Source organism: Hyla sarda, chromosome 5 (genome assembly GCF_029499605.1).
Source record: "Hyla sarda isolate aHylSar1 chromosome 5, aHylSar1.hap1, whole genome shotgun sequence".
In the NCBI taxonomy this organism is placed as follows: domain Eukaryota; kingdom Metazoa; phylum Chordata; class Amphibia; order Anura; family Hylidae; genus Hyla; species Hyla sarda.
This window is the reverse complement of record NC_079193.1, coordinates 270,745,603-270,772,772: the sequence shown is the minus strand read 5'-3', so window position 1 is coordinate 270,772,772 and position 27,170 is coordinate 270,745,603. Positions and strand designations below refer to the sequence as shown.

Below are 27,170 nucleotides of genomic sequence, written 5' to 3'. Positions count from 1 at the left end.
GAGCCCAAGAAGCCCCCACGGAACGCGTGGAGTGCGCAGTCACCCGAAAAGGAGGAATCCTGCCCTTGCGACGGTACGATTCTGAAATGGCAGAGCGAATCCACGGAGAGATGGTCGCCTTGGAAGCCGGAAGACCCTTGCGACTTCCCTCAGTGATCACAAAAAAAAAAAAAAATATAAAAAAAAAAAAAAAGTCACCCTGCCGAAAAGAGGAGGTGACCGAAAGGTAGGTTCGGACAGCCGTACCACATCAAGGGTGTGAAGAGAACGTTCCCTGGCATTGGCAGGGGAGGGACAAAAAGAAGGAAGAACAATCTCTTCGTTTACATGAAAAGAAGAAACCACTTTGGGCAAAAAAGAAGGAGGTGGACGAAAAACCACCTTGTCCTGATGAAGGACCAAAAGAGCGGAACGGCAGGAAAGAGACGCCCACTCAGAGACCCGCCTAATAGAAGTGCTGGCAATAAGGAAGGCGACCTTCCACGAAAGGATATGAAGAGAGGCCTCCCTAAGGGGTTCGAATGGAGCCTCTCTCAAAGCTCCAAGCACAAGATTGAGATGCCACAGAGGAGTAGGAGACCTGAAAGGTGGAGCCTCGTGGGCCACACCCTATAAAAAGATGCGGACATGGGGATTAGAGGCCAACTGTCGTTGGAAAAGAATAGAGAGCTAACACCAGACCCTTCAGAGAACTGAGGGTCAAAGACTGGTCAAGCCCCGACTGAAGAAAAGCGAGAAGGCGCAGAAAAGAAAACACCACCGGAGACAAGGCCTGCACTTCGCACCAGCAAAAATAAGTCTTCCAGGTACGGTAATAAATCCTGGAAGAAGAAGGTTTCCGCGCCCGCAGCATGGTGCGAATAACCTCGGAAGAGAACCCTCAGGCCCTCGATACCGCGGTCTCTACCGCCACGCCGTCAAATGCAGAGACAGTAAATTGGGGTGGCAAAGAGGACCCTGAGAAAGAAGATCAGACCGCAGTGGAAGACGCAGTGGTAAGTCTTCGTTCAGCCGAATTACGTCGGTGTACCACGTGCATCTGGGCCAATCCGGAGCAACTAGAATGGCTGGAACGCCCTCCGCCTTGAGTTTCCTCAGAACTCTGGGCAGGAGGGGAAGAGGTGGAAACAGGTAAGGGAGATGAATAGACAACCACGGGATGACCAGAGCGCCAAGGCCCATGGGTCCCGGGACTTCGCTACAAATAAAGGGACTTTCCTGTTGTGGCTAGAAGCGAAGAGATCCACATCTGGGGTCCCCCAAAGGTTGCAGATCTCTGAGAACACCTCCGGGTGGAGAGACCACTCCCCCGGGTCTGCTGAAGAGCGGCTGAGAAAGTCCGCCTCCCAACTGTCCACACCTGGGATGTGGATCGCCAAGAGAGCAGGAACCCGAGCCTCGGCCCAGAGGAGAATCTTGGAGAACTCCTCCATCGCCAAGCGACTCCGAGTACCGCCTTGGCGATTGATATATGCAACAGTCGTCGCGTTGTCCGACGGGCCGACCCTGCAAGAGAATTTCCCAGTGAAGGAGGCAAAGAAAAATTGCTCGAAGCTCTAGGAGATTGATGGGAAGGCAGGCTTCCTGAGGAAACCAACGACCCTGGATAGTCCGGTCCCGAAACACACCTCCCCAACCCAGGAGACTCGCATTGGTAGTGACAATCTGCCACTGAAGAGGGAGGAAAGACCTCCGCAGAAGAAGAAGGGGGAATGGAGCCACCAAAGCAGGGACAGCCGAACCGTCAGAGGCAAAAGTATTTGACGGTCCAGGGACAAAGGAGACTTCTCCCACCTGGCCAAGATGGCTATTTGGAGAGCACGATAATGGAACTGGGCGAAGGGGACTGCCTCCATGGCAGCCACCATCCGGCCCAAGACCTCCATACAGAAACAAATCGGAAATGGGGAGGGGCGTCGCAGGCGATGGACACCCAGCTTTAGAGAGCGCAGTTTGTCCAAAGGATGACCGACTCGGGCTGCCGCTGTGTCGAAAAGGGAGACCCAGGAAAATCAGAGACTGGGAGGGAGATAGATGTGACTTCTCCCAGTTGATCACCCAGCTGAAGGAGGTCAGGGTCTGCAGCGTAATCTGAAGACTCTCCAAATTCTCGGAGCGAGACGGTGCATTGATCAAGAGATCGTCCAGGTATCGGAGGACTGAGATCCCCCGACACCGAAGAACGGCGATGACCGCCGCCATGACTTTGGTAAAGACCCTGGGAGCCGTGGCTAGACCAAAGGGGAGCGCCTCGAACTGAAAATGACTCTCCAGGACAGCGAAACGAAGGAATCGCTGATGAGCCGGGAAGATAGGGATGTGAAGATAGGCGTCCCAGATGTCTACTGAAGAAAGAAAAATTCGCCCTGGTCCATGGAGGCCACCACAGACCGGAGAGACTCCATCCGAAAATGGCGGAGACGCAGATGGCGATTGAGTAACTTGAGGTCCAGGATGGGGCGAACCGAGCCCTCCTTTTTGGGTACTACAGAGTGGTTCGAAAAGAACCATAAACCCCTTTCTTCTGATGGAACTGGCACTATTACTCCCTGAGAGAGGAGAGAGCGTAAAGCGACCTGAAAGGCTGCTGCCAAAGAAGGGGACTGGGGAGGCCAGGAGCGAAAGAAATGGTTTTTGGGGATGGAAACAAATTCTATCCGATAACCCCCTGAAATTACATCTCGTACCCAAGAATCCTGGACCTGTGCCAACCAGACATCTCAAAAAAGAGACAGGCGACCTCCCACCCGAGAAATGAAGCGGGTGGGGGCGCCCCTTCAGGAAGAGGCGGGCTTACGGGTACCGGCTTTGGACGAAAAACTGCCAGATCGGTTATCAGACTTCCAAGAAGGGCGCGCCTTGAACGAGGGAGTTTTCCGAGAGGGAGGGTGCGCCTGTTTCGACGGATGACCCGATGCAAACAGCCGAAAGGACGTCGTTTTCCGACAGGGGGGTCAGAGCGAGGAGGTTTGTTCTGCGGAAGCAAAGAACTCTTACCTCCCATAGCTTCAGAAATAATTTCATTCAACCGTTTCCCAAAGAGCTGAGAGCCGGAAAAAGGTAACTCCGTTAGTGATCTTTTAGAAGCTGCATCGGCGTCCCACGCCTTCAGCCACATGGCCCGCCAAATAGCGACCAAGTTAGCTGAGGCAAAGGCCGAGCAGATTCCAAAGCTGCGGAACAGAGAAAATCGCCAGCCTGAGAGAGCTGCATCGGCCAGGTCCCCCCTGGAAACACCAGAAAGGATACCTTGGCGAAGCTGGGAAGCCCAAACAGACACCGCCTTGGCCACCCAAACGGAAGCAAAGGTGGGAAGTAGGGAGGACCCAGCTGCTTCAAAAGCGGACTTGGCCAAATTTTCCATTTTCTTGTCCGCAGGGTCCTTAAGTGACGCTGCGTCTGCAAGAGGTAAGGTGGTAGATTTGGACAGGCGAGAGACCGGAGGATCAACCTTAGGTGGCACTGTCCACTTGGAAACCACGTCCTGAGGAAAGGGAAATCGGTCTTGAACCTTCTTGATTCCCTGAAATCTTCTCACCGGGTGCTTCCAAGCCGCATCCAACAAGGTATCAAATTCCGCATGGGAACTGAACGCCTTTGGAGCACGCCGTGAACGGCGAAAGGAGACTTCTGGATTTGAATCCGAAGGTCCAGGGTCCTCCAGCTGAAAGGTGTCCCAGATGGCTGACACTAAACCATCCACCATTTCGGACTTTGTTGAGTAATCCTCATGATCTAGAGTGGAATCTGAACCGTCGTCCGCTGCTTCCCCAAGGGAACGGGAACCTGCGGAGGCAACCCTAGACTGAGGAGAGGGAGACAGAGAGACAGAGGCAGAGACAGAGAGACAGAGACACAGAGAGAGAGGAGGAGCCAGTTACACACAGGGCAGGCCACCCCCTAGCTCAATCCTCATTGGCTAAGAATGACCCCCAAGCGCTCGCACCAGCTGGATTATCAGTGACCCCTAGGTGCGCGCGCTGCGATCCCATTGGGAACCGCCGGCGGTGGGCGGAACTTAGCCATGCACGGGCAGACGCTCCAACGCCGAAAACCGCCCTACTGTTAACCCCCACTGAGGTACCGGCATGTAACCGCGGTAAAAACCCGGCCAAAACAGAGGAGACACCGGCCGGAACAAGCGCTGCGCGGAGCTCCTAAAGTGAAAGTAAAAACTCTGCCGGCCGCGCAAGCTCAGTGCAGAGCAGCTGCAAGAGCAGTGGCCGGCGAAGTTATGCCCCGCACAAGTGAGAAGCAGTGCCGGGGAGGGAGAGGGAACTACTGTCCCGGAGCCACGGCACTGAAAAAACAAAAAAATGAATGAATGAATGCCCCAATAAAAAATTAGCCCCCCTGAGAGGAGTCCCATCCCTGTATAAGGAGACCCCTGGGACAAGGGGGCTCCCAAGGAAACACTAGTGAGGGGGGAGGGAGGGGGGGGGGGGGCACATACTTACCTCATATACATACTCACCTGAAGATGTCTTCCACCCGAAGAAGTCTTCAGCCAGACTTAAGGATACCTGCATCACGTCATGCTGTTACAGACCAGGACGAGCAGGGAAAATAGGGGGACCTGGACCCAAGGTACAACCCCAGGTGCTGGCTGTTGGCGGGAAGGGGCTAACGGTGCATTTGTGTCATGTCCCGTGCCCCTTAGCCGCATATGAGGGAATAGGTAGCGCCATGCTCCTGAACCCCCACCTGAAAACGGAAAATAAAAAGGAGTAAAAAACCTAAAACAGGCCCTAACTGGAAAATAACAACTCCAGACTCCAGACCTGCGTCTTGCCTCATAGGACACTAAATTAAAACTGATTAGCTCCGGTCAGTAGGCGGGGTATATCCTGCGGCAAGAGCATATACCCACGGTCTGTGTCTCCCAATGGTTTCCGACCAAGAAAAGAAAGATTTTTTCACTAAAATGCTGGTGTTACCCCAAATTTTTTTTCACAAGGGTGTAATAGGAGAAAAAGCCCCTCAAAATTTGTAACCCCATTTCTTTTAAGTATGGAAATACCCCATATGTGGATGTAAAAAGCTCTGCGGGCGCACTGCAGGGCTCAGAAGAGAAGGAGCGCCATTGAGCTTTTGGAGAGAGAATTTGGTTGGAATGGAAGTTGGGGGCCTTGTGCATTTACAAAGCCCCCATGGTGCCAGAGCAGTGGACCCCCACATGTGACCCTATTTCGGAGAGTACACCCCTCACAGAATGTAATAAGGGGTGCAGTGAGCATTTACACCCCACTGGCGTTTGACAGATCTTTGGAACAGTGGGTTGTGCAAATGAAAAATTTTTCATCTTCATAGGGGGGGGGGGGGTTCCACTGTTCTAGCAGCACATAGCCTTCAATTCCAGCCAAATTCTCTCTCCAAAAACCCAATGGTGCTCCTTGTCTTCTGACACCTGTGGGGTGTTAAGGCTCACTATACCCCTTGTTACCTTCAGTGAGGGGTGTAGTTTACAAAATGGGGTCACATGTGTTTTTTTTTTTTTTTGCGTTTTTACATCCACATATATTTCTGTACTCGGGAGAAATTGCGTCTTTTTTTTCCCCTTTTACCTCATGTGAAAATGAAAAGTATGGGGCAAAACCAGCATGTTAATGTAACATTTTTTTATTTTTTTTACACTAACATGCTGGTGTAGACCCCAACATTTCCATTTCATAAGGGGCAAAAGGAGAAAAAGCCCACCAAGGCAATTTCTCCCGAGTACGGAAATGCTCCATATGTGGCCCTAAACTGTTGCCTTGAAGTACAACAGAGCTCCGAAGAGAGGGAGAGCACCATGCGCATTTGAGGCCTAAATTAGGGATTTGCATAGGGATGGACCCGTATGCAAGCGTTATACTTGCCTCCGATACCAAAAATATTCTACACCAGTGAGTCCCAAACAGGGTGCCTCCAGCTGTTGCAAAACTCCCAGTATGCCTGGACAGTGAATGGCTGTCCAGCAATACTGGGAGCTGTTTAGCAACAGCTGGATGCTATGTTTTGGAAACACTGCCGTACGAGGAGTTTTTATCGTAAAACCCCCCCAACCTACAACTCTCAGCATGCCCTTTGGCTGTTCGTGCACGCTGGGAGTTATAGTTATGCAACAGCTGGAGGCACACTGGTTGCAAAACACAGAGTTTGTTCCTTAACTCAGTGTTTCACCACCAGTGTTCCTCCAGCTGTTGCAAAACTACAACTCTCAGCACGCAATGACAACCGAAGGGCATGCTGTGAGCTGTAGTTATGCAACAGCTGGAGGCACACTTCTTCAAAGAAAAAATGTGCCTCCAGCTGTTGCATAACTAAAAGTTGCAAAACTACAACTCTCAGCATGCCCTTTGGCTGTGCATGCTGGGAGTTGTTGCTTAGCAACAGCTGGAGACAAGCAAATCACCTCCTGCTGTATAATTTTATTTTTGCATTTTATTTTTTTCCTCCTCGCCTCTTTTACATTTCCATCCACAGACCCATATGAGGGCTTGTTTTTTGCGTCACCAATTTTACTTTGAAATGACATCACTTATTTTACCATAAAATGTACGGCGGAACCAAACAAATATTATTATTGTGGGAAAATGTAAAAGAAACCCACAATTTAGCAAATTTTGGTAGGTTCTGTTTTCACGCTGTACAATTTACGGTAAAAATGACATGTTTTCTTTATTCTGTGGGTCAATACGATTAAAATGATACCCATGGTTACATGCTTTTCTATAATTGTACCGCTTAAAAAAAAAAAATCTCAAATTATTTTAACAAAATTAGTATGTTTGAAATTGCCCTATTATGACCACCTATAACTTTCTAATACAACGTTCTCATTTTTCCGTATACGGGGCGGTATGAGGGCTAATTTTTTGCCCTGTGATCTGTAGTTTTTATTGGTACCACATTTGCTCCGTCCACCATAATGGATAATCGGATTCCCGCGGCAGCGCTGCAGGCGATCCGATCATCCGTTTAAAAGTACCGCACTGCCGCATATGCCATGATCTGTATTGATCACGGCATCTGAGGGTTTAATGACGGATATCCGTGCCATTACCGAGGGGACCCTGGCTGCTGATAGCAGCCAGGACCTGCTGCGCATGACACAGGCACCAGTCCGGTGCTCGCGGTCATGGTGGAGCGTAAATGTATGTCACGGAGGGTAAAGTACCACCGCACCATGACGTACGTTTACGTCCATTGTCGTTAAGGGGTTAAAGCTTGAAACAGCCTTTTAGGAAAAGATGAATATAAAATATTTCACAAAAGGAACTTCTATATTACAAGTTTATATTTCTCAGGAGAGGTAGTTCAAAAAGAGGCTACTTTACTAACCTTTGCAGTCTATATTAATTGTAATCTGCCCATTTTTGTAGGTTTCTAGAAGCGATCGGACTCCATCCAGGTTTCCATTTCGGGCATCGTGGAGAAGTTGTTCTTCAGGTTTACCGTTCATGTCTAAGTGAAAATATATATACAAAAGATAGAGTGATGACATAGAATAAAACAATAAGCCCCCTGTCTGATATAAAATTGTCCCCTTAATTGTATGTATATTTTATGTTTATTTTTTGTAGAAGAAAATCCACAATGGATCCTAGGCATGCTACAGACTTTAGTCCAGTTGAGTAGACATCTATAATGTACACTCTGTAAGGGAAATGTCTATGTAAAGGCTGATGGTCGTTGCAAAACATATAGAATCACCTTTTTATTTCTCAGCCAAGTGTCAAAAAAGGCGGCACTGAGCTGCTGAAGTGCCACAGCCTGGCACACCTCCCAGCCCCTCTATGAATAACATACAAAGCTCTGTATATCAGTCAAGGAGGGGGTAGGAGGTGAGGGTGAACAGGGAGGCATGCCAGGCTGTGGCACTTCAGCAGCACATAACACAGGGGTGTGGAAGTTTAAACAAATAAATAAAATAAAACTACTTGTCGAAGGGACTAAAACGGAGCACAATCTACTTGTCCCTCATGAAAATACACTTGTCCTGGTACATAAAATAATTATAAATTTCAACCAAAATAGTATGTAAATATAAAATAGCCATAGCTCTTATTTTTCACATCTACAGACCCATATGAGGGCTTGTTTTTTTTCGGGACCAATTATACTTTGTAATGACACCTTTAATTTTTCCATAACTTATGCTCCAAAACCCCAAAAAATTTTGAGGTGAAATTGGGAAAAAATATATGCAAATTTTGGGTTTTTCTTTCTTATGCCATTCAACTTGTGGGCAAACTTACCACTTTGATACTTTAGGTCGGCCTGATTTCAGCAATACCAAATTTGTTTCGTTTTTACTTATTGAAAAAACAATTAAAAACTTTTTAAATGTTATTAAAATTTTCTGACCCCTATAGCATTTCTATTTTTCTGTATAGTGGACTGTATGAGGGCGTTAATGCTTTGGGCTGTAATCTGCTGTTTGTATCGGTACCTTTTTGGTATCAGAGTTTTTGATAGCTTTTTACAATTTTTTTCTGGGATATCATGTTATAAAAAATATGCAATTCTGTCGTCTAGTATTTTTTTACTTTAACGCCTTTGAACATACTGGATATATAATGTTATATTTTAATAGTTTTGACAATTACGCCAATTTGCCAGTACCAAATACATTTATTTACATGTTATTTTTACATGGGAAATGAGCAAAGGAAGGGGGTAATGTGAACTTTTAATATGGAAAAGGTAATTGAGTTTTTTAAACTTATTATACTTTTTTTTTTTTTAAAGGGAACTTTAGGAAGGAATTATTAGATAACTAATACAGATCAATTGAACTCCATCGATCTGTGCTGATTTGGTTGAGCCAAATGCAGATCCACGGCAGTCATGGATGAAGAGATAAACCCTCTGGCTAACTCCACAGTGAATCGCAGACCACCAGGGATGGTTAAAAGGCCCCTTTAGATGCTGATGTCAGCTTTCACATCGGCAATCTAAAGGGTTAATAGATGGCTGCGGCCCCAACGCCGCATGCCAGCTATTAGCGGCGGCTCCCAGCTACTGAAAACACCTGGGGGCCACGTAGTCTAGAGCAAGCTCAAATCAAGAGCCTGTTCCATACACCATGAGCGCTGCCATATTAAAATCAAGGAGGTTGTTGGTCCGGCCCAGTTTGCCCAAAGCAGGGCTAAATGCATGAAAAATTCACCTGCCCGGCGCCCAGAACTGCATGTCCCGGGCATCGGGCGATAGGATTTCCACAATCCTGCCACAGTACCACCTCATGGCTGAGAAATAGAAAGGCGATTCTGTTAGTTTGGGACACACCTCCAGCTCCAGGCTTGCTTGCAGATAACAGCTGTCCAATGGAGTCTGCAGCTTTTAGGAGAAAATACAGCTGACAGATTCCCAGGTCATCTTTAACAAGATGATTTTCAGAGGACTCTGTAAATGGAGAAGTAAGTAACTAAATGTTATTTAAACTGGTTGGTCAATATAAGAGGCTTTGGAAATAGATGTGTGACTTTGCCATATGATGAGAGAACACAGATGTCTCAGATATGGAAACTAAGTCACTTGATGTCCTGGTTCCTGTTTCCAGAGCACTTGCATTTGCAGTTTCTCTTTTAGCTATTAAGATTAAGTTGCTGTACTAATCTGAAATTCCTAAAGGATTACTGTGGCCAAAATTAACTTATCCCCTATCCACAGGATAGGGGATAAGTAGCTGATCGTGGGGGTCCAACCGCTGGGATCCCTGTGATCTCCTGAACTGGACCCTATCCTGCTCAGTCAGAAGCATGTGTTGTCTACCTCTAGATGGCACGCATGCCACTGAAATGAACAGAGTGCATGCAGTCTAGAGGTAAACGACACACGCTCCAGCGGGATAGAGTCCAGTTCAGGAGATCGCAGGGGGCCCAGTGGTCAGACCCCCGTGATCAGCTACTTATCCCCTATCCTGTAAATAGGGGATAAGTAAATTTTGGCCACAGTTCTCCTTTAAAGTGACACTCCGCAAGGTTATTAGCTCCTGTGAGCCCTTCGTATAATTACTTCTCAGGGATAGTGCCCATCACCTCTTCCTCCACCATTTATATCAGGAAAAGCTCCAAGCCTATACACTGAATGGTGGCTGTTACAGAAGCCTTACAAACAGACTTTAAGGGTAAGGTTACACGGAACAGATCTGCAAAGTATTTTACGCTGCCGATCCGCTGATGACAGACCCTACAGCGTGCCTCCAGCTTTGTCTGCTCGTAGTGGCAATCCCCCACTAGGAGCAGACATACAGTGTTCTGTGAGGCGCCGTGCGCATTTGCAGGGTCCTCGCATTGCATCGCCGCTGCACTTGGCCTAGCTCAGGGTGCAGCCGGGATGTCTGCAAGTACACTGCACATGTATGCGGCGACTTGCAGATTGCTGTGTGTCTGCTCAGCAGGCAGGCACAGCGCGAGGCACACTGTAGGGTATTTTATGCTGCGGATCCATTCTGTGTGACCCTACCCTAATGGAGTGAGTGAGCCAGATGAGGCAGTCAGCCAGGCACCTCCTCAGCTTATAACTCACAAGTGCAGCAGGTCTCAGGACTGAGATCCAGTGCCATCTAAACTTTTGACATATCAGGACAACATGTGAAAAGTACACTTTTTGTGACAGGTACACTTTAAGAATATTTTTGCACTTTGCTACATTCAGCTTTTCTTTTACCCTGACCTGGCTCAGCCATTGAAAAAAAAAAAAAAACCACAGCCTGACATTACCACCACCATGCTTTGGCATTCTTTAGGTGCTTTTTCTAAACTCCAGGGGGCTTTTATGTGTCTTTTGCTGAGAAAAAGCTTCTTTTTGGCCACCCTGCCATAAAGCCGTGATATGTGGAGTGCCACAGTGGTGGATGAACTTCTGGGAGTTTCTCACCATCTACAAAGAAGTTCTTTGGAGCTCAGCAGAGTGACCACTGGGTTATTAGCCGCCACTCTTACCAAGACTCTTGTCCCCCGATTACTTAACGTGGTGGGGCGGCCAGTTCTAGTGAGAGCCCTGGTTGTTCAAAATGTTTTCAGTTTAGGAATTATAGAGGCCACTGTGCTCTTGGGAACTTCCAGTGCACTTTTTTTTGTTTTTGAAAAGGATCCCGTTGGACAAAATAGCACAGTTCCATATTATACAGTATAATGACTGTCAAGCAATGTAAGGCTATTGATATGCTTAGCAAATGGGTTCCTGACATACACACTAAAAGGATATTATAAACCTGATGTAACCCTACCCATAGAAAAAACATCTCTCTCCATATACCATAGGCCTTATGGACATCGAAGAATAGGATTCCTCTATATTACTCTGTCTGGGCCATTAAAATAAATGGCATTCGCTGCCATCCATTACAGTATATGTTGGCATCCCGTTTTCAGAGGGATGCCAAGGGATATGTCTGATGGAAGACATAACATAGTGTGAACCTAGCCTTAGGCTGGTTTCATGGTGCATTAAAGGGGTACTCCGCCCCTAGACATCTTATCCCCTATCCAAAGGATAGGGGGATAAGAGGTCTAGGGGCACAGTACCCCTTTAATGCACCATGAAACCAAAGGATAGGGGGATAAGATGTCTAGGGGCAGAGTACCCCTTTAATGCACCATGAAACCAAAGGATAGGGGGATAAGATGTCTAGGGGCAGAGTACCCCTTTAATGCACCATGAAACCAAAGGATAGGGGGATAAGATGTCTAGGGGCAGAGTACCCCTTTAACCCGCACCCAACCAATTGCATTTCATAGTAGAGGTAGAACAGGTCTTGGCACATGCAATAAACATATCCATACACAACTCTATATACCTGATAGCGCCCAAAAGAGTACGATTCTGGCCTCCGCTAAGAGACTTATGCAGTGGGATCTGCTGGATTGACTAGTGTGGACCTCTGTGCTATTACACGTAGCTGGATCCCGTAAAAAGTTACTATGGGGGAAGCTGCCTGGACACCGCTAAAGAATTCCCCCATAATGTGGACGCTACCACAGGCCAAGATGAAGAGCCGGTCTGGAGGCTGCAAAGGTGCCTATGGAGATCCGGTGATATACAGCCAGGCTCTGGGGCAATATGTTCAGTGACAGATGCCATTCAGTGCCATCCGTCACCCATAGGCTATTATGCCAACCAATATACATACATGGAATAAGTGTAGTCTACAGCGCTGTTTTATAGATATCTTTGCAGTATACTGATGCACACCGGCCAGGTAAGGGCCAAAAGGACACTTTTTTGACCTGTGACTGGCACTAGAGCCCTATGCTACAAGTAGATTAAAACCTCATGTGAAGCCCCATTATATACCAACATCAGCCAACATCCGGATCATCACCCCCATCATTTCAAACACCATTAGGGTTTCCACCTTGCAAAAAAAATTACCGGCCATGCTAATTTGCATAATTAATTATATATGTGTGACATCACAGGATACACATATGCAAGGGAAATTTTGACCTCTTCTGACCCCTATAACTTCTTTATACGGGCCTGTATGAGGGCTCATTTTTTGCGCCCCGATCTTTTTTTAACAATACCATTTTTGTTTTGATGTGACTTTTTTTTTTTTTTTTATTTGCAAATTCAGGAATTGCAGTTAGTTACTAACTACAACTCCCACAATGCCCTGATACAGCCTGTGGCTCAGCAGCTTCCCCAAATAAAATAAAAAACTACAACTCCCAGCATGTTGGACTTTATAGTAGTATATAGAATAGGTCAATATTTTCGACCCAGTGGTGCCTCCAGCTGTTGCAAGACTACAATTCCCAGCATGTTAGACTATTAAAGGAGTACTCCGGGATGGGAAAATTGCCCGTCATACTTCCGGCAGTAAAAAAATAAAGAGGTACATACCTTCTGTCGCTCCTCCGGTAACCCGCTCCAGCCTCCGCCACGATCCTCTTCCTGGTTGCCGGTGGTCGGCGAGTCATACTGCACTCAGCCAATCACCGGCCGCAGCGAAGTCCTGACTCGGCCGGTGATGGGCTGAGCGGCAGTGTGACAGTTTCAGGCCCGAAACTCCTTTAATTAGTATATAGTATAAGTCAGTGTTTCCCAACCAGGGGTGCCTCCAGCTGTTGCAAAACTACAACTCCCAGCATGCACGGACAACCATTGTAGTTTTGCAACAGCTGGAGGCACTCTGGTTGGGAAACACTGGTCTAGGTTACGGAGGTTTATACAGGATGATACCTGTAGTGTCAAAGGGGCCTTATGGTGCAACATTCCGGGAGTTGGAGGATTGCTTGGATAAATACCAGTATTTTTAACCTGTTAGGTACGCCCTCCGTCCCTATCCGCCCTTCGCCCACTCCCTTTCTATAACACGGGGTCATGGCCATAGTGCCGCGCGCTATTAACCCTTTAGACATGGCGTTCAAAGAACACTGCATCTAAAGTGAAAGTAAAACATTGCCGGTTAGCTCAGGGAGCTGTTCGGGATCGCCAGAATGAAGTCACGGCATCCTGAACAGCTTACAGGACAGCAGGAGGATCCCTACCTGCCTCCTCGCTGTCCGATTGCCGAATGACTGCTCAGTGCCTGAGATCCAGGCATGAGCAGTCAAGCGGCAGAATCATCGATCAATGGTTTCCTATGAGAAACCATTGATCAATGTAAAAGATCAGTGTGTGCAGTGTTATAGGTCCCTATGGGAGCTGTAACACTGCCCAAAAAAAAAAAAAAAAAAGGAAAAAATAAAAGTGAAGATCATTTAACCCCTTCCCTAATAAAAGTTTGAATCACCCCCTTTGTAAATATAAATAAACATATGTGGTATCGCCGCGTGCAGAAATGTCCGAATTATAAAAATATATTGTTAATTAAACTGCACGGTCAATGGCGTACAAGCAAAAAAATTCCAAAGTCCAAAATAGTGCATTTTTGGTCACTTTTTATATCATGAAAAAGCAGATAAAAAGCGATCAAAAAGCCCTATCAATTGAAAAATGGTACCACTAAAAATTTCAGATCACGGCGCAAAAAATGAGCCATCATACCGCCACATACATGGAAAAATTAAAAAGTTATAGGGGGTAAGAGGAGGACAATTTTAAACGTATACATTTTCCTGCATGAAGTTATGATTTTTTCCAGAAGTACGACAAAATCAAACCTATATAAGTAGGGTATCATTTTAATTGTATGGACCTACAGAATAATGATAAGGTGTCATTTTTACCAAAAAATGTACTGCGTAGAAACGGAAGCCCCCAAAATTTACAAAATGGCGTTTTTACAAAGTAGAATTGGTGGCGGCGCAAAAAAATAAGCCATCATATGGATTTTTAGGTGCAAAATTGAAAGAGTTATGATTTTTAAAAGGTGATGAGGAAAAAACGAAAGTGCAAAAACGGGAAAATCCTCTGTCCCCAAGGTGTTAATATGAAAGTACGGAAAGGGTGACCAAAATATCGGCTGTGCCGGTAAAACATTAATGCTTATGAAGAAATATAAAATCCCATCCCTTCCCCAATATCACACCACACCCCTACCCTTCAATTCCCTGGTTGAACGTATATCTTTTTTCAACTGTACAGTGACGCCCCCGACATACGATAATTTCAACATACAATGTCCTCTCAGAGGCCATCGCATGTTGAAGGCAGCATCAACATACGATGCTTTTGTATGTCGTGGCCATCGCATAAACGGCTATCCGGCAGTGTAGACTGCTTCAGCTGCCACCGGATAGCCGTTTACGGTGCCCCATGTGGTCCGCTGACGATCACTTACCTGTCCTCGGGGCTCCGGCACCTCCTCTTCGGGATCCCCTGCATGGTCGGCGCTCTCCATCGTCATCATCACGTCGCTGCACACGCCGTCCCGTCATCCAATAGGAGCGGCGTGCGTAGCGACATGATGACGTCGATGGAGAGCGCCGACGAAGCGCGCGGATGCCGGGGAAGCAGAGGCCTTACCAGAGCGTCGGGGACACCTCGGGGACGCGGCGATAACGATGGACGGCGGCATCCCGGGCAGCGGTGACGAGCGGTGACAATCCGGGGCGGCGGGGACAGGTGAGTACAACTAACTCTAACAGTGGTCTTCAACCTGCGGACCTCCAGATGTTGCAAAACTACAACACCCAGCATGCCCGGACAGCCAACGGCTGTCCGGGCATGCTGGGTGTTGTAGTTTTGCAACATCTGGAGGTCCGCAGGTTGTAGACCACTGTCCTATACTTTACATTGCACGGATCCCACAACATATGATGGTTTCAACAAACGATGGTCCATTTGGAACGGATTACCATCGTATGTTGAGGGACCACTGTACTATCTATGTAACCCTATATAACACCAGGCAGAAGTCCTCCACATCAACCAGATTTCAGCTGTCACCAATGAGGAGAGGAGGGAGCTGTATACAACTGCACCAGGTGATTAGATTAGGATGGATGGATATGAGGTAGGTAGGTAGTTAGGTAGACAGATAGATGATTGACAGATAGATAGATAAGGATAAATGAGTTCTAAGCGATACTTGTGTGGATCAATGTGCAGGTCCCCGTGCTGTCACCTGACCCCGCGCGGGCACAGGGAGGAGTATTGTTGCTCCCAGTTCACACTTACCACACACAGGGCTCAGCGAGTAACCGCTCCGGTGAGTGCAGGCGGGGATGGAGACAGGACGGAGCTCCTCCCCCCCGTACACATGGCCCGTATTATGCTCACACTTCCTGTTTATCTCCTCCCAGCTGGAGAAGACTGTGCCTGCTGCTGCCCCAAGTACCGGGGTGGGGCACTTTACTGGGGGCATTAGCCTGGCACGGGCTATAGAGCGCCCCTCCCCGGTGACTTCCCTCACCGAAGAAGAATTATACATCAGAACGGCCACACTGAGGGGAGCTCTGTAGTGACAGCCTTTGGCCGCTGGGTGGTGTTTCTACGCTTCAATCTGCTGCACGTAAAAGAATAAATAATGATGGCTATTTGGGAGCAGGGGGATACGGGGAGCATCCTGCGGCCCCTGGCAGTCACCCTGTGAATGTACTTATAAAATGGAATAGGAGCTTTTGTACCCTGAGGCGCTGTCCACCTAATGGGGAAAGGTAGACGGTTATTCTCTATGCACTGCGTACAGCGGTATTTACTCACTCCTAACACTACAAACTAAAACCTAGAGACCAGCGCCTCCTAGTGGTGAATCCCCGCACTGCTGCAGCTCATTCACAGGAAGCTAAGCTCCATGGCTGACACGGAAGAGGAAAACTTACAGAGCCAAGTGAGTGAAGTATGGCCGACAGGGACAACGTACTGTGTGTGTAGACGTACTGTATATATCAGTGTTTCCCAACCGGGGTGCCTCCAGCTGTTGCAAAACTACATCTCCCAGCATGCCCGGACAGCCGAAGGCTGTCCGGGCATGCTGGGAGATGTAGTTTTGCAACAGCTGGGGACACCCTGGTTGGGAAATACTGGTATATATGAATGTAATGTAGTCATAAAGGGAGCACATAGTGGCTATAAACAGTAAACGTATTCAGTGATACTATTTTTCTAAATCAACTGGTGCCAGAAAGTTAAACAGATTTGTAAATGACTTCTATTAAAAAATCTTAATCCTTCCAGTACTTATCAGCTGTTGTATGATCCACAGGAAGTTCTTTTCTTTTTTAATTTCTTTTCTGTCTGACCACAGTGCTCTCTGCTGACACCTCTGTCCATATCAGGAACTGTCCAGAGCAGGATAGGTTTGCTATGAGGATTTGCTTCTACTCTGGACAGTTCCTAGAATGGGACAGAGGTGTCAGCAGAGAGCACTGTGGTCAGACGGAAAGGAAATTCAAAAAGAAAAGAACTTCCTGTGGATCATACAACAGCTGATAAGTACTGGAAGGATTAAGATTTTTAAATAGAAGTCCTTTACAAATTTGTTTAACTTTCTGGCACCAGTTGATTAAGTCTACGCTCACACATGCATATTTTGGTGTGTATTTTCTGCAGCAGATTCTGCTGGTAAGAATCATATAAGGAGCAGCAGAAAATCTGCTGCAAAATAAGTACATGTGAACGAACCCTTAGGCCACGTTCACACGGCGGAAATTCCGTGCAGACTTCCGCTTGGAATGTCCGCACGGAATTTCCGCTGCAGCAGAGTCCCATGGAATTCAACAGGATTCTGCTGCTCTGTGCACACGGCGGAATTTCCATGCCATATGTTTCCGACACAGAAATTCCTTCTTCCGTGTCCGCACAAAGAATGAACGTGATTCTCACAGCAGAATATCTGTGCTGAATTCTGAATGAAAATTCTGCACAAGTTTATAGCCTATTCACTTCAATGGAATTTCTGGAGCAGAAATTCTGCATGAATTTATAGCCAATACACTTCAATGGGATTCCGCTGTCCCATTCACACAGCAGAATTTCTGCTGCAGGAATTCCATCGAAGTAAAATGGCTATAAATTCATGCAGAATGTTGATGTAGAAGGCCAAGTTCACACCCCAGAATTTTCGTGTGGAATTCTGCACGAAGTTTCCAGAGGAGCATAGTCCCATTGAATTCAACGATATTCTGCTGCGCTGCGCACACTGTGGAATTTCCGTGCCGGATGTTTCTGTCACATAAAGTCCGATTTCCGTGTCTGCAGAAAGAATGAACCTGTTCATTCTTTCTGTGGGTGCCGGATGGAATGCACAGCTGTCTATAGATGGCACATACCCAGAATTCCCACATTCTGCAGAATGTAGGTACAGAAATTTTCTGTGCGGACATTACAAGGTGTGAACATAGCCCCACACTACCGAACTAAAATCCTAACGAAAATGGCTATAGGAGAGTAGTGGGGAAAGGAACATGACCTTAGACTCTTCTCTGGTGATCACTATAGCTCATGAATAGGAAAGAGCAATGGCTCAAAGTTTTCCACCCTTTTATATATGACACAATTTTTGGTGCACATAAAGCCACGCCCCTTTACTGAGGTCTCCGTTTGGATCCTGGGGAAAAGTGTTAAAGGGGTACTCCACTGCTCAGCGTTTGGAACCACTGCTTCATTCTGAAAGGACAGTCAGAACCAACCCCTGTTCTCAAGATCGCAGGGTGTCCCAGCAGTCATACCCTTATCCCAGGGGTCCCGGATATAGGGAGTATGCGTTGCTGGGAGAACTCCTTCAAGCTGGCTGTACACGTAACATTATTAGGACCGGTCAAAATAGCAAAAAAAAAATTTACATTTTAGAGGTCAGAATATATGGTGGTGCAAAGTAGGGATCAACCGATATCGATTTTTTTTTAGGGCCGATACCGATAATCCATGGAGTTTAGGGCCGATAGGCGATAACTTATACCAATATTCCGGTATAAGTTATCGGCTATTTATAATGACACCCCACACCCACCCCAGTGAGACCACTGCAGTTCATTGATTTAAAGCGGGCGCTTTAAATCAATGAAGTGCAGCGGCTTTTGCTGGGCCAGAGAACGCCGCCACCCGCCTCTCTCCCCCTGCCTGTCCTGGGGTCCTCCTGAGTCCAACCACCGAAACCACCACCCCCTCCCCACCATCGCCACACGCTACGCCACAACATAAATATGTTTAAAATGTAATAAAAAAAACGTCCACTATGTGTCTCTGTTCTGTTCCCTGCCATAATTAATACAGTGAGTTTGGTCTCCTCCTGACCTGGCAGGAGTTCAAACTCAGGAAGTGTTTATCTGCACTGAGCTTGATTGACAACACAGAAAGTGAAAGCTCCACAGATTCTCACAGAAAGCTGCACTGACTGAAAGCTGCAGGATAGCCTTACTGATAGCAGCAGAGGCTGAAACATGCACAGAGCATGAGGTCTTTTATCCATCACAGCACTGCAGCCATGTGAGGGCGGAAGTGGTCCCCCAGTAGGCTTCAGTGATGTCATGCTTGCTGGGAAACGGACACTTTCTCCTGCTGGGAGGTTGCACTATGTGAGCAAGAAGAAAGAAAGATAGAGCAAGAAGAAAGAAAGAAAGATACTCAGCTTTTTAAAGCTCTGATTTTTTTTTTAAGGGCTAGAGGGGTGTTCGAATTAGTTAAGGAACATAACCTGAGTTAGTTTAAAAAAGTTTATTTGGTGACAGATACTTTTTAAAATCAATCAGTAGTGCAATAAAAAGTCATAGTATAGCCCGAGCCCAAGATGTGTGTCTTATATGCACAGTTGCTCCAGATATATGGTGCTGCATGGCCCAGTCTGGTTCAATTAGTCACAATTTGTACTCTGCCGAATTGTTAAATCTTTAAACCTTACAAATAAATCTCCACACTATGTACAGTGAGTACTTACACATTTTTTGTAAAATACACTTTTGGCCTGAAGATTGTGTCCACGTTATTACTTCAGTGTATTTATGTATTTTTTTTTTTTTTTTTAGATTGATGAAATTGAAGCCCTCTCTTCTATCTATGGGGATGACTGGTGTGTAATAGATGAAGCTGCAAGAATATTTTGTATAAAAGTCTCCAACTGTTTGGATCATCCCGAGTGGACACTTTGCTTACAGGTACTGTAGTGAATAAGAAATGTTACTCTGCAAAATCTGGCGCCAGGTTTTACATTACATATACAGGTTTTTGCAGATGTAGTATATTTCTTCAATATGGTTTCACGATTTTGTCCTAGGTGATACTACCTCCTGAATACCCAGCTGCAGCACCTCCTCTCTACCAACTAAAGTAAGTCCTGCTACCTTATTATTAGAATTTGACATGTTGTTGCACAAGCTGTTACAAATGTTTCAGAAGAATCTTAAAGGATATCTGCAGCGTTACAAACACTTATCCCCTATCCTCAAGATAGGGGATAAGTGTTTGATCGCGGGGGGTCCGAACGCTGGGGCCCTCGGCGATCTCCTGTACGGGGCCACGGCTGTCCCATGCAGGGGGCGTGCCGGCCGCAGCATGACGTTGCGGCCGGCACGCCTCCTCCATACATCTCTATGGGAGAGGCGGGGAGGCAGCATTCATTCGTGCCTCCCCGCATCCCCCATAGAACTGTATGGGGACGGGGAGGAGACGGGGCGTCACAGTCGACCTCTAGGTCGACGCTACGCGCCTTAGCACTCACCATGACCGCTTATGGCGGCGGCGCCCTGTTAGGGTCCCAGCGGTCGGACCCCCCGCGATCAAACACTTATCCCCTATCCTGTGGATAGGGGATAAGTGTAATGCCGCTGCAGTTGTCCTTTTAATCTTCTGACAAGGCATACTCATAATACCGCCCATAAACGTGTATTTTCTGAACATAGATGCCTGACTGTACAAAAGCCAACCAGTCCCTGAGGGGCGCTGTCATGCAGTTTTGCATCAAAATGTAACATTTTAAAAACATGCATAAAAGTCCAAGAAGACACTTGTGCTGTGTTCACATGAGGAAATAAAATATGACAGTATGAAATAAAATATGACAGAATGCTGAGCTTCGGATTTTCAGCCATGAATGTGCTGCAGGTTAGCAGCAGGTTGACACTAAGGTTTGCCCCGTTATCATTCCTTGGGGAAAGTCCTCAGCATTGTTCCCATAATAAGTTAAAGGGGTACTCCGGTGGAAAACATATTTTTTTTAGGTCTTTATAAGTCAACCGGTGCCAAATAAATTACTTTTTATTAAAAAATCTTTACCCTTCCTGTACTTTTTAGCAGCTGTGTGCTACAGAGGAAATTCTGTTCTATTTGAATTTCTTTTTTGTCTTGTCCACAGTGCTCTCTGCTGACAACTGAGTAGCATAGATTTGCTATGGGGATTTTCTCCTGCTCTGTACAGTTCCTGATACGGGCATCAGGTGTCAGCAGAGAGCACTGTGGACAAGACAAAAAGAAAAAGAACAGAATTTTCCTCTGTAGCATATAGCTGCTAAAAAGTACAGGAAGGGTAAATTAATTTACAAATCTGTTTAACTTTCTGGCACAAGTTCATTGGAAAAAAAAAAAAGAAGTTTTCCACTGGAGTACCCCTTTAAGTTAAAATATTGTGTAAAAATACAGAGGCATACTTTCTCCTAAAATATAGTTCAAGATGTGCAGAGTTTATGTATGCCACCTATGCAGTGCCTACATGCATACGGTATATCCCACATATCTGTACAGAGGTGGAGATGACAGTAGTTGACATTGTGGCTATGTTCACATGGCGAAATTCCGCATTTCTGCACAAATTCTGTTCAGCAATATCAAATATTGTCATCTGTCCCTCTGTACAGATATGTAGAAAAGCTGGCGCCAGGAGCTTGTGATGTCACAGACCCACCCCCTCGTGACATCACACCCCACCCCCTCAATGCAAGTCTATGGGAGGGGGCGTGACACGCCCCCTCCCATAGGCTTGCATTGAGGGGGCGTGGTGAGACGTCACGAGGGGGCGGCGCCGGCTCCAGCGTTCGGAACAGTTTGTTCCAAAAGCTGAGGAGCACACTCCTTTACAGAGAACCTATCCGCAAGATCATGCATTACTTAGTGACAGGTCCCACAATTATAATACTGTGAGCTGTTTTTAAGTGTAGAGTGCTGACACATTTTATGCTACATCTATGTCAGATAAGCCTACATTTGAGGTATCAGTATGCTACCACAAGGGGTATGTTGATACTTTTCAACGGGCGCAACCATGCCAAGTCCATTAAGTTCTCGGGACCAAACATAGTCTACTAGCGACAACATCTGGTTTATTTCCAAGCATGCACTTCTTTTATTTTAAATTTTTTTAAAGCACAGGTTTTTGTAACAAGTGGCTGAGGCCTGAGTATATTGTCAGAAGTGGATCATACATAGTCACTAGTAGATTATGTTTTATCCAAAGAACTTAAAGCATACCGGTCATAGTGCCAAAAAAAAAGAAAAAAGTGATATGTTACTCAGTACCTAATCATGTACATATAATTTTTATGTGCCTAGGACCTATATATCGCTAACAAAATAGCATTTATATCTTGCTCACTTGCTTTGTTTTCTTGCCTTGTGAAGGGGGCATGTCCGTCTCTCTCCCTCACTGCAGATCACTGCACTGTAGTTTTTATGTATACATTTTCTATCTGTTCCTAGTAAAACTAGATGCTAATCAACATAGATGTCACTATGTGTGTCATTCAGCTTTCACAGACTCCTGAATGTCTGATCAGATTATTTGTCATTCAGGAGTCAGAAAACACTTTGGCTGTTCAAGCATGCTGGGAGTTGTAGTTTGGAACAGCTGGAGCTGCAGTGTTTGTAAAGCACTGTGTTAGAGCAGTGTTGCCTTTAGCTGTTGCAAAACTACAACTCCCAGCATGCCCACACATCCTTTGTCTGCAGTTTTGCAAGAGCTGGAGGCACACAGCTGGAGAATACACAGCTCTAAAACAGAGTTTTACAAAGATTGTACCCCGAGCTGTTGCATAACTACAACTCCCGTTATGGGATTTGTAGTTTAGGAACAGCTGAAGGCTGTAGTGGGGCAGTGGTGATCTGCTATACTGGATACCAACATGCATGACGGCAGGCATCCAGTATGCTGCAAAATACAGAGTAGTCTGACTGCATAAAAATAGATGACCCCTAGTGGCAGCTATTTTCATTTTTTAGCAAAATTTAATAAATTAAATAAATGTATATTTACATATCGTCCACCATGACAGCACACATGAGAGATGGTCCCATAGGACCTAATAGGAACAGGAAACAGGGTTAAAAGCCCCTCCCCCCGGCACCTTCCCCAGTGTTTTCCTGTTCCTATTAGGTCCAGGACAGAGCGGAGCCTCATGGGGCTCCTATTTTTTGGGTTAAACTTTTTTAATTTTTGTTTTTAAATTTTTTCCCTGGGCTAGTGGACCGGGGCTATTGCTGCTTCCCTCCCCTATGAAAGCCCTTTGGTCGCGGGGGTCCTCTTTCCCCTACCTCCGGGAGTACAGGATACGGCGCTCCTGAGGGGGTTTATGTACCTGTACAGGAGGGAAGCCCTCCTTTCTTTAGTGCAGCCTTCCCTCGTCTGGTCCCAGGATCCCTGTGCTTCGCTCGCAGGCTTCCTGCATCTCTGGGGCCGCATGTCGCTGGGAGTTACCGGAGCTCTGTATGCGGCAGGCGTGCTGTAGCAGAGTTCCGGTGGCACTTCCTGGCCGGCTGCGTCCTTGTGCAGCAGCTTGCGTGGTCCCCCGGGAACCGGGCAAGAAACTTTGGTTCCGGGCAGTACGGAGATGCAGTGGACCGGAAGTGATGTCACTGGGCGCCAAAATTCAAACTGCAGAGCCTAAAGGTAGGGAACCAGTGTCTCCACTGTGTCTGTGCTGTGTTTCTATTCTAACCATGGACTCTCAGGCTTCCTCCAGAGCTGATTCTGCTGAGCAGCCTGTTCCTTTGGTCTCTGTAAGTAACATCTTTCCTGCTTATGAATATAGGGCTGCAAAGATATGTTTGCTCTTTTACTTAGTGGGTCCCTTCTCTCTTTCAGGGAGACAAGGAACCCTCTCAGAAACCTAAAAATAAATGTGTTATGTGCCTAGCTAAAATTCCAAAGAAAGGAAAATCCTTGAAATGCATTTCTAAAGTGGTACAAGAGGAAAAGTTGGGATCTTCTGAGGATTTGAGGTCGCTTATACGCCAAGAAATTCAGGCTTCTTTAGCTAATTTTAATCCTCTTCAAAATCCTGGTGTTTCTGAAACGCTATCTGGTTCTCATTTAATGGCTCCTTTGGATGTTAATACTTATCCAAAATTAGAGTCTGCCTCCTCTCATGCAATTTGTATTGCCGCCTTTCTTCCACCTAGTAACTACCCTGTAGTTCCATCTCAATATGCTCCTCCTGTTAAAAAAGCAAAAATTATGGATATATCTGATTCAGAGGAGGATGATCTTGTCTCCAGATCAGATATTGAAGGGGTGGAAGAGGGCGAAGTGTCTTCTGTTCCTCCTAAGGAAAATGTAAAATATTTTTTCTCAGCAGAGTATACTGATATTTTGGTCAAGGCAATCAGAGGTGTGATGGGGTTGGAAGAGGTTGATAAACCTACGTCTATCCAGGATCAAATGTTTGGCGGGTTAAAACCGGCAAAAAAAATGTGTTTTTCCTATCCATGAAAATCTGAAAAGTCTGATTCTGGATGAATGGCAGAACCCTAAAAGGAAATTATAAAATTTCCAGGGAAATAAAAAATAGATTGCCTTTTGAAGGAAAAGACATCGAATTATGCAATGACATTCCTAAAATAGACTGCCAATAATCAAAAGTGGTAAAGAAGACATCTCTTCCTTTTGAGGATTCATGCCAACTCAAAGACCCCATGGATCGAAAAAGGGATGGTCTATTACGAAAAACCTGGCAAGCATCTAGCGCCATTTTGAACCCGAACATAGCAGCTACTAGTGTAATCTGGCTTTCTCAGTTAGAAGAACACATTGAGAATAAAACGCCTAGAGAGGACTTATTGGCTTCTGTACCCATGTTAAAAATGGCGGCAGGTTTTTTGGCAGATGCTTCGGCTGAATCTGTTAGAATGGCGGCTAAGTCCGCTGCCTTATCAAATTCATTCAGAAGAGCTTTTTGGCTAAAGTTTTGGAAATGGGATCCCACCTCCAAGAATAAACTTTGTGCCATACCTTGTATAGGAAATCTATATTTGGGCCTTTTTTGGAAGATATTTTAGGAAAGGCCGCAGATGATAATGTTTTTCCAGAAGAAAAAGCTAAAAAACCTGCAAAAAAATTTTTTCGGCCCCAAGGAAGGTCAAATTATAGGGGGAAAGGAAAAACGGGTAGGTGGAGCTACTCCAAAGGGTGGAAAGGTAAAGATCTCCTCCTAAATCCCTCTCAACCTGCCAAAAAGCAATGACTGCTGGTTGGTGGGAGGAAGACTCAAGCATTTTGTGCCTCAGTGGCAATCTGTAACAACAAACCCTTGGATCCTAAACCTGTTGTCGGTAGGATACAAGATAGAGTTTTCCTCCCTCCCACCTCAAAAATTTTTAGTCTCAAATCAACCTTCCCCTCTCCTGCAAGAGAGAATGCCGGAGGGGGTAAGAAATCTGCTGCATTTGGGAGCTATCACTCAAGTTCCGACATCGGAGAGGAGTCAGGGTCACTACTCTTCCCTCTTTCTGATCCCGAAGCCCAATGGGTCGTTCAGAACGATAATAAATTTAAAATATCTGAACAAATTCATTTCCTACGAAAGATTCAAAATGGAATCAATGAAAACAGCGATTCCCATGATAGCTCCCAATGCAGTAATGATTATCCTAGACCTCAAAGATGCGTACTACCATGTACCTATTCACTCAGAGCATCAGAAGTATCTCCGGTTTGCGGTCAAGATAGGGGATCAAATCTTCCATTACCAATTTGTGTGTCTTCCTTTCGGAATCTCATCAGCTCCGAGGTTATTCACAAAGATAATGGTGGAGGTAGTAGCACATCTTCATCTACAAAATACAATTTTGATCCCTTATTTAGACGACCTGCTTATGACAGCCTCCTCAAAACATCTTCTCCTATCTCAATTGGATCTGGTAATACAGCATCTCCAGAACTTGGGGTGGATTGTCAATCTAGAAAAATCGGATCTTCTTCCATCCCACAGAAAGATCTTTTTAGGCATGCTGTTGGACTCTGTCAAAAAAGCAACTTTTCTACCTCCAGCAAAAATAGAAACTATCCAGTCAAAGATAAGAAAATTTCAAAAATCAAAACTGGTGTCTATAAGAGAAGCAATGTCAGTGTTGGGGTCTATGACCTCCACGATTCCTGCGGTCAAATGGGCTCAATTCCACTCAAGACAGCTTCAGGCTCAGACTCTTTCTGTATGGAACAGATCTCAACTGACGCTAGACAAAAATTCACATTAACCCCCGGGGTAGTGAGGTCTCTAAATTGGTGGTTGGCAGCCACAAACCTGAAGAAAGGGGTCCCTTGGCTGTCAGATCCAGTCCTTGTGACTACAGATGCACGTGCCTGGGGATGGGGTGCTCATGTACAGGGACAGTACTTCCAAGGTCGCTGGCCTCCTCGTCTAAACAAGTTTTCCTCAAATTATAAGGAACTAAGAGCTGTGTGGGAGACCCTTGTGTCAGCCAAAACTCTCCTTCTCAATCAAGATATAAAAATGTACTCAGATAATTCAACAACAGTAGCTTTTCTGCGACATCAGGGGGGCACAAGGCACAAAGCTTTTCAAGCTATTGCGGCCAGAATCCTTGCTTGGTCGGAAAGAAATGTCTCCTCCATTACGGCCGTTCATCTGAAGGGATCCTGCAATCAGATAGCGGACTTTCAAAGTCGGAGGTCCCTAAATCCTTCTGTGTTCCATCTACTGGTTCTCAAGTGGGGTCAACCCTCTATAGATCTGTTTGCCTCCCGTCAGAACACCAAGACCATTCAGTTTTACTCTCTAAATCCGAGAGAAAGGCCGCTGGCAGTAGACGCATTAGCTCAAAATTGGAAATTTCCTCTGGCCTATGCCTTTCCTCCTTTTCCTCTGATTGCAAGAACTCTAGCGAAGATCCGAGACAGCAATTCAAAAGTGATTTTTGTGGCCCCATACTGCCCAAAGAGGGGGTGGTTTTGTCTATTGAAAAGTCTAGCAATAACCCCCCCACCCCCCACCTTCCCTCTACCTCTAGTGGTAGACCTTCTATCTCAAGGCCCAGTATTTCATCAGGGTCTACAGAACCTACATCTTACGGCCTGGATTTTGAAGAGTCAAATTTGAGGAGACAAGGTCTGTCTCAAAATGTCATTTCTACATTATTGAAGAGTGGGAAACCCTCTACTTAAAAAATATACCTAAAAATCTGGAAGAAATTTATATCCTGGAGTAAACAAATTGAACCAGACCCATCTCATCCCAATTATCCACAAATTTTGGATTTCCTTCAAGAGGGATTTGAGAAAGGACTCTCGCTTAGTACATTAAAAGTCCAAGTGGCAGCGTTGGGGGGCTTTCTTTGATCATCAGATTGCAGATCATCTTTGGATTAAAAGGTTTTTTAAGGCGGTTTCTAGACTGAAACCTAAAACTCTAATCCGTACACCCTCTTGGAACCTTAACTTGGTGCTATCTGCTCTCACTTCTCACCCCTTTGAACCTTTAGATCAGTGTTCTATAAAATTTATCACTCTTAAACTAGCTTTTCTCATAGCTATTACTTCTGCTAGAAGAGTTGGAGAAATTCAAGCCCTGTCAATCAATGAACCATACATGTCCATATCTGATGACAAAGTAACCCTCAGACTAGATCCT

General features: G+C 45.9%; 2 protein-coding genes across 5 annotated transcripts in view; one reads left to right on the top strand and one right to left on the bottom strand.

The window, feature by feature from the left end:
• The window catches only part of OSBPL1A (oxysterol binding protein like 1A), a 166,047-nt gene extending 150,236 nt beyond the window's left edge, over positions 1 to 15,811 (bottom strand). Inside the window, exons 1-3 of one of the 3 annotated variants that reach the window (XM_056521726.1) lie at positions 15,559 to 15,811; positions 9,274 to 9,390; positions 7,324 to 7,446 (exon numbers count right to left, since the gene is read on the bottom strand). In XM_056521726.1, the coding sequence (XP_056377701.1) occupies positions 7,324 to 7,446; positions 9,274 to 9,390; positions 15,559 to 15,811 (493 nt within the window). Of the gene's footprint in view, positions 1 to 7,323; positions 7,447 to 9,273; positions 9,391 to 15,558 lie in introns of those variants that run through there. The other 2 variants (XM_056521727.1, XM_056521728.1) reach the window with 2 other exon arrangements.
• IMPACT (impact RWD domain protein) overlaps positions 15,315 to 27,170 on the top strand; it is a 32,313-nt gene continuing 20,457 nt past the window's right edge. Inside the window, exons 1-3 of one of the 2 annotated variants that reach the window (XM_056521735.1) lie at positions 15,315 to 15,365; positions 19,344 to 19,472; positions 19,592 to 19,644. In XM_056521735.1, coding sequence (XP_056377710.1) covers positions 15,330 to 15,365; positions 19,344 to 19,472; positions 19,592 to 19,644 — 218 coding nt within the window. In that variant the 5' untranslated portion in view covers positions 15,315 to 15,329. Of the gene's footprint in view, positions 15,366 to 16,071; positions 16,211 to 19,343; positions 19,473 to 19,591; positions 19,645 to 27,170 lie in introns of those variants that run through there. The other variant, XM_056521736.1, reaches the window with a different exon arrangement.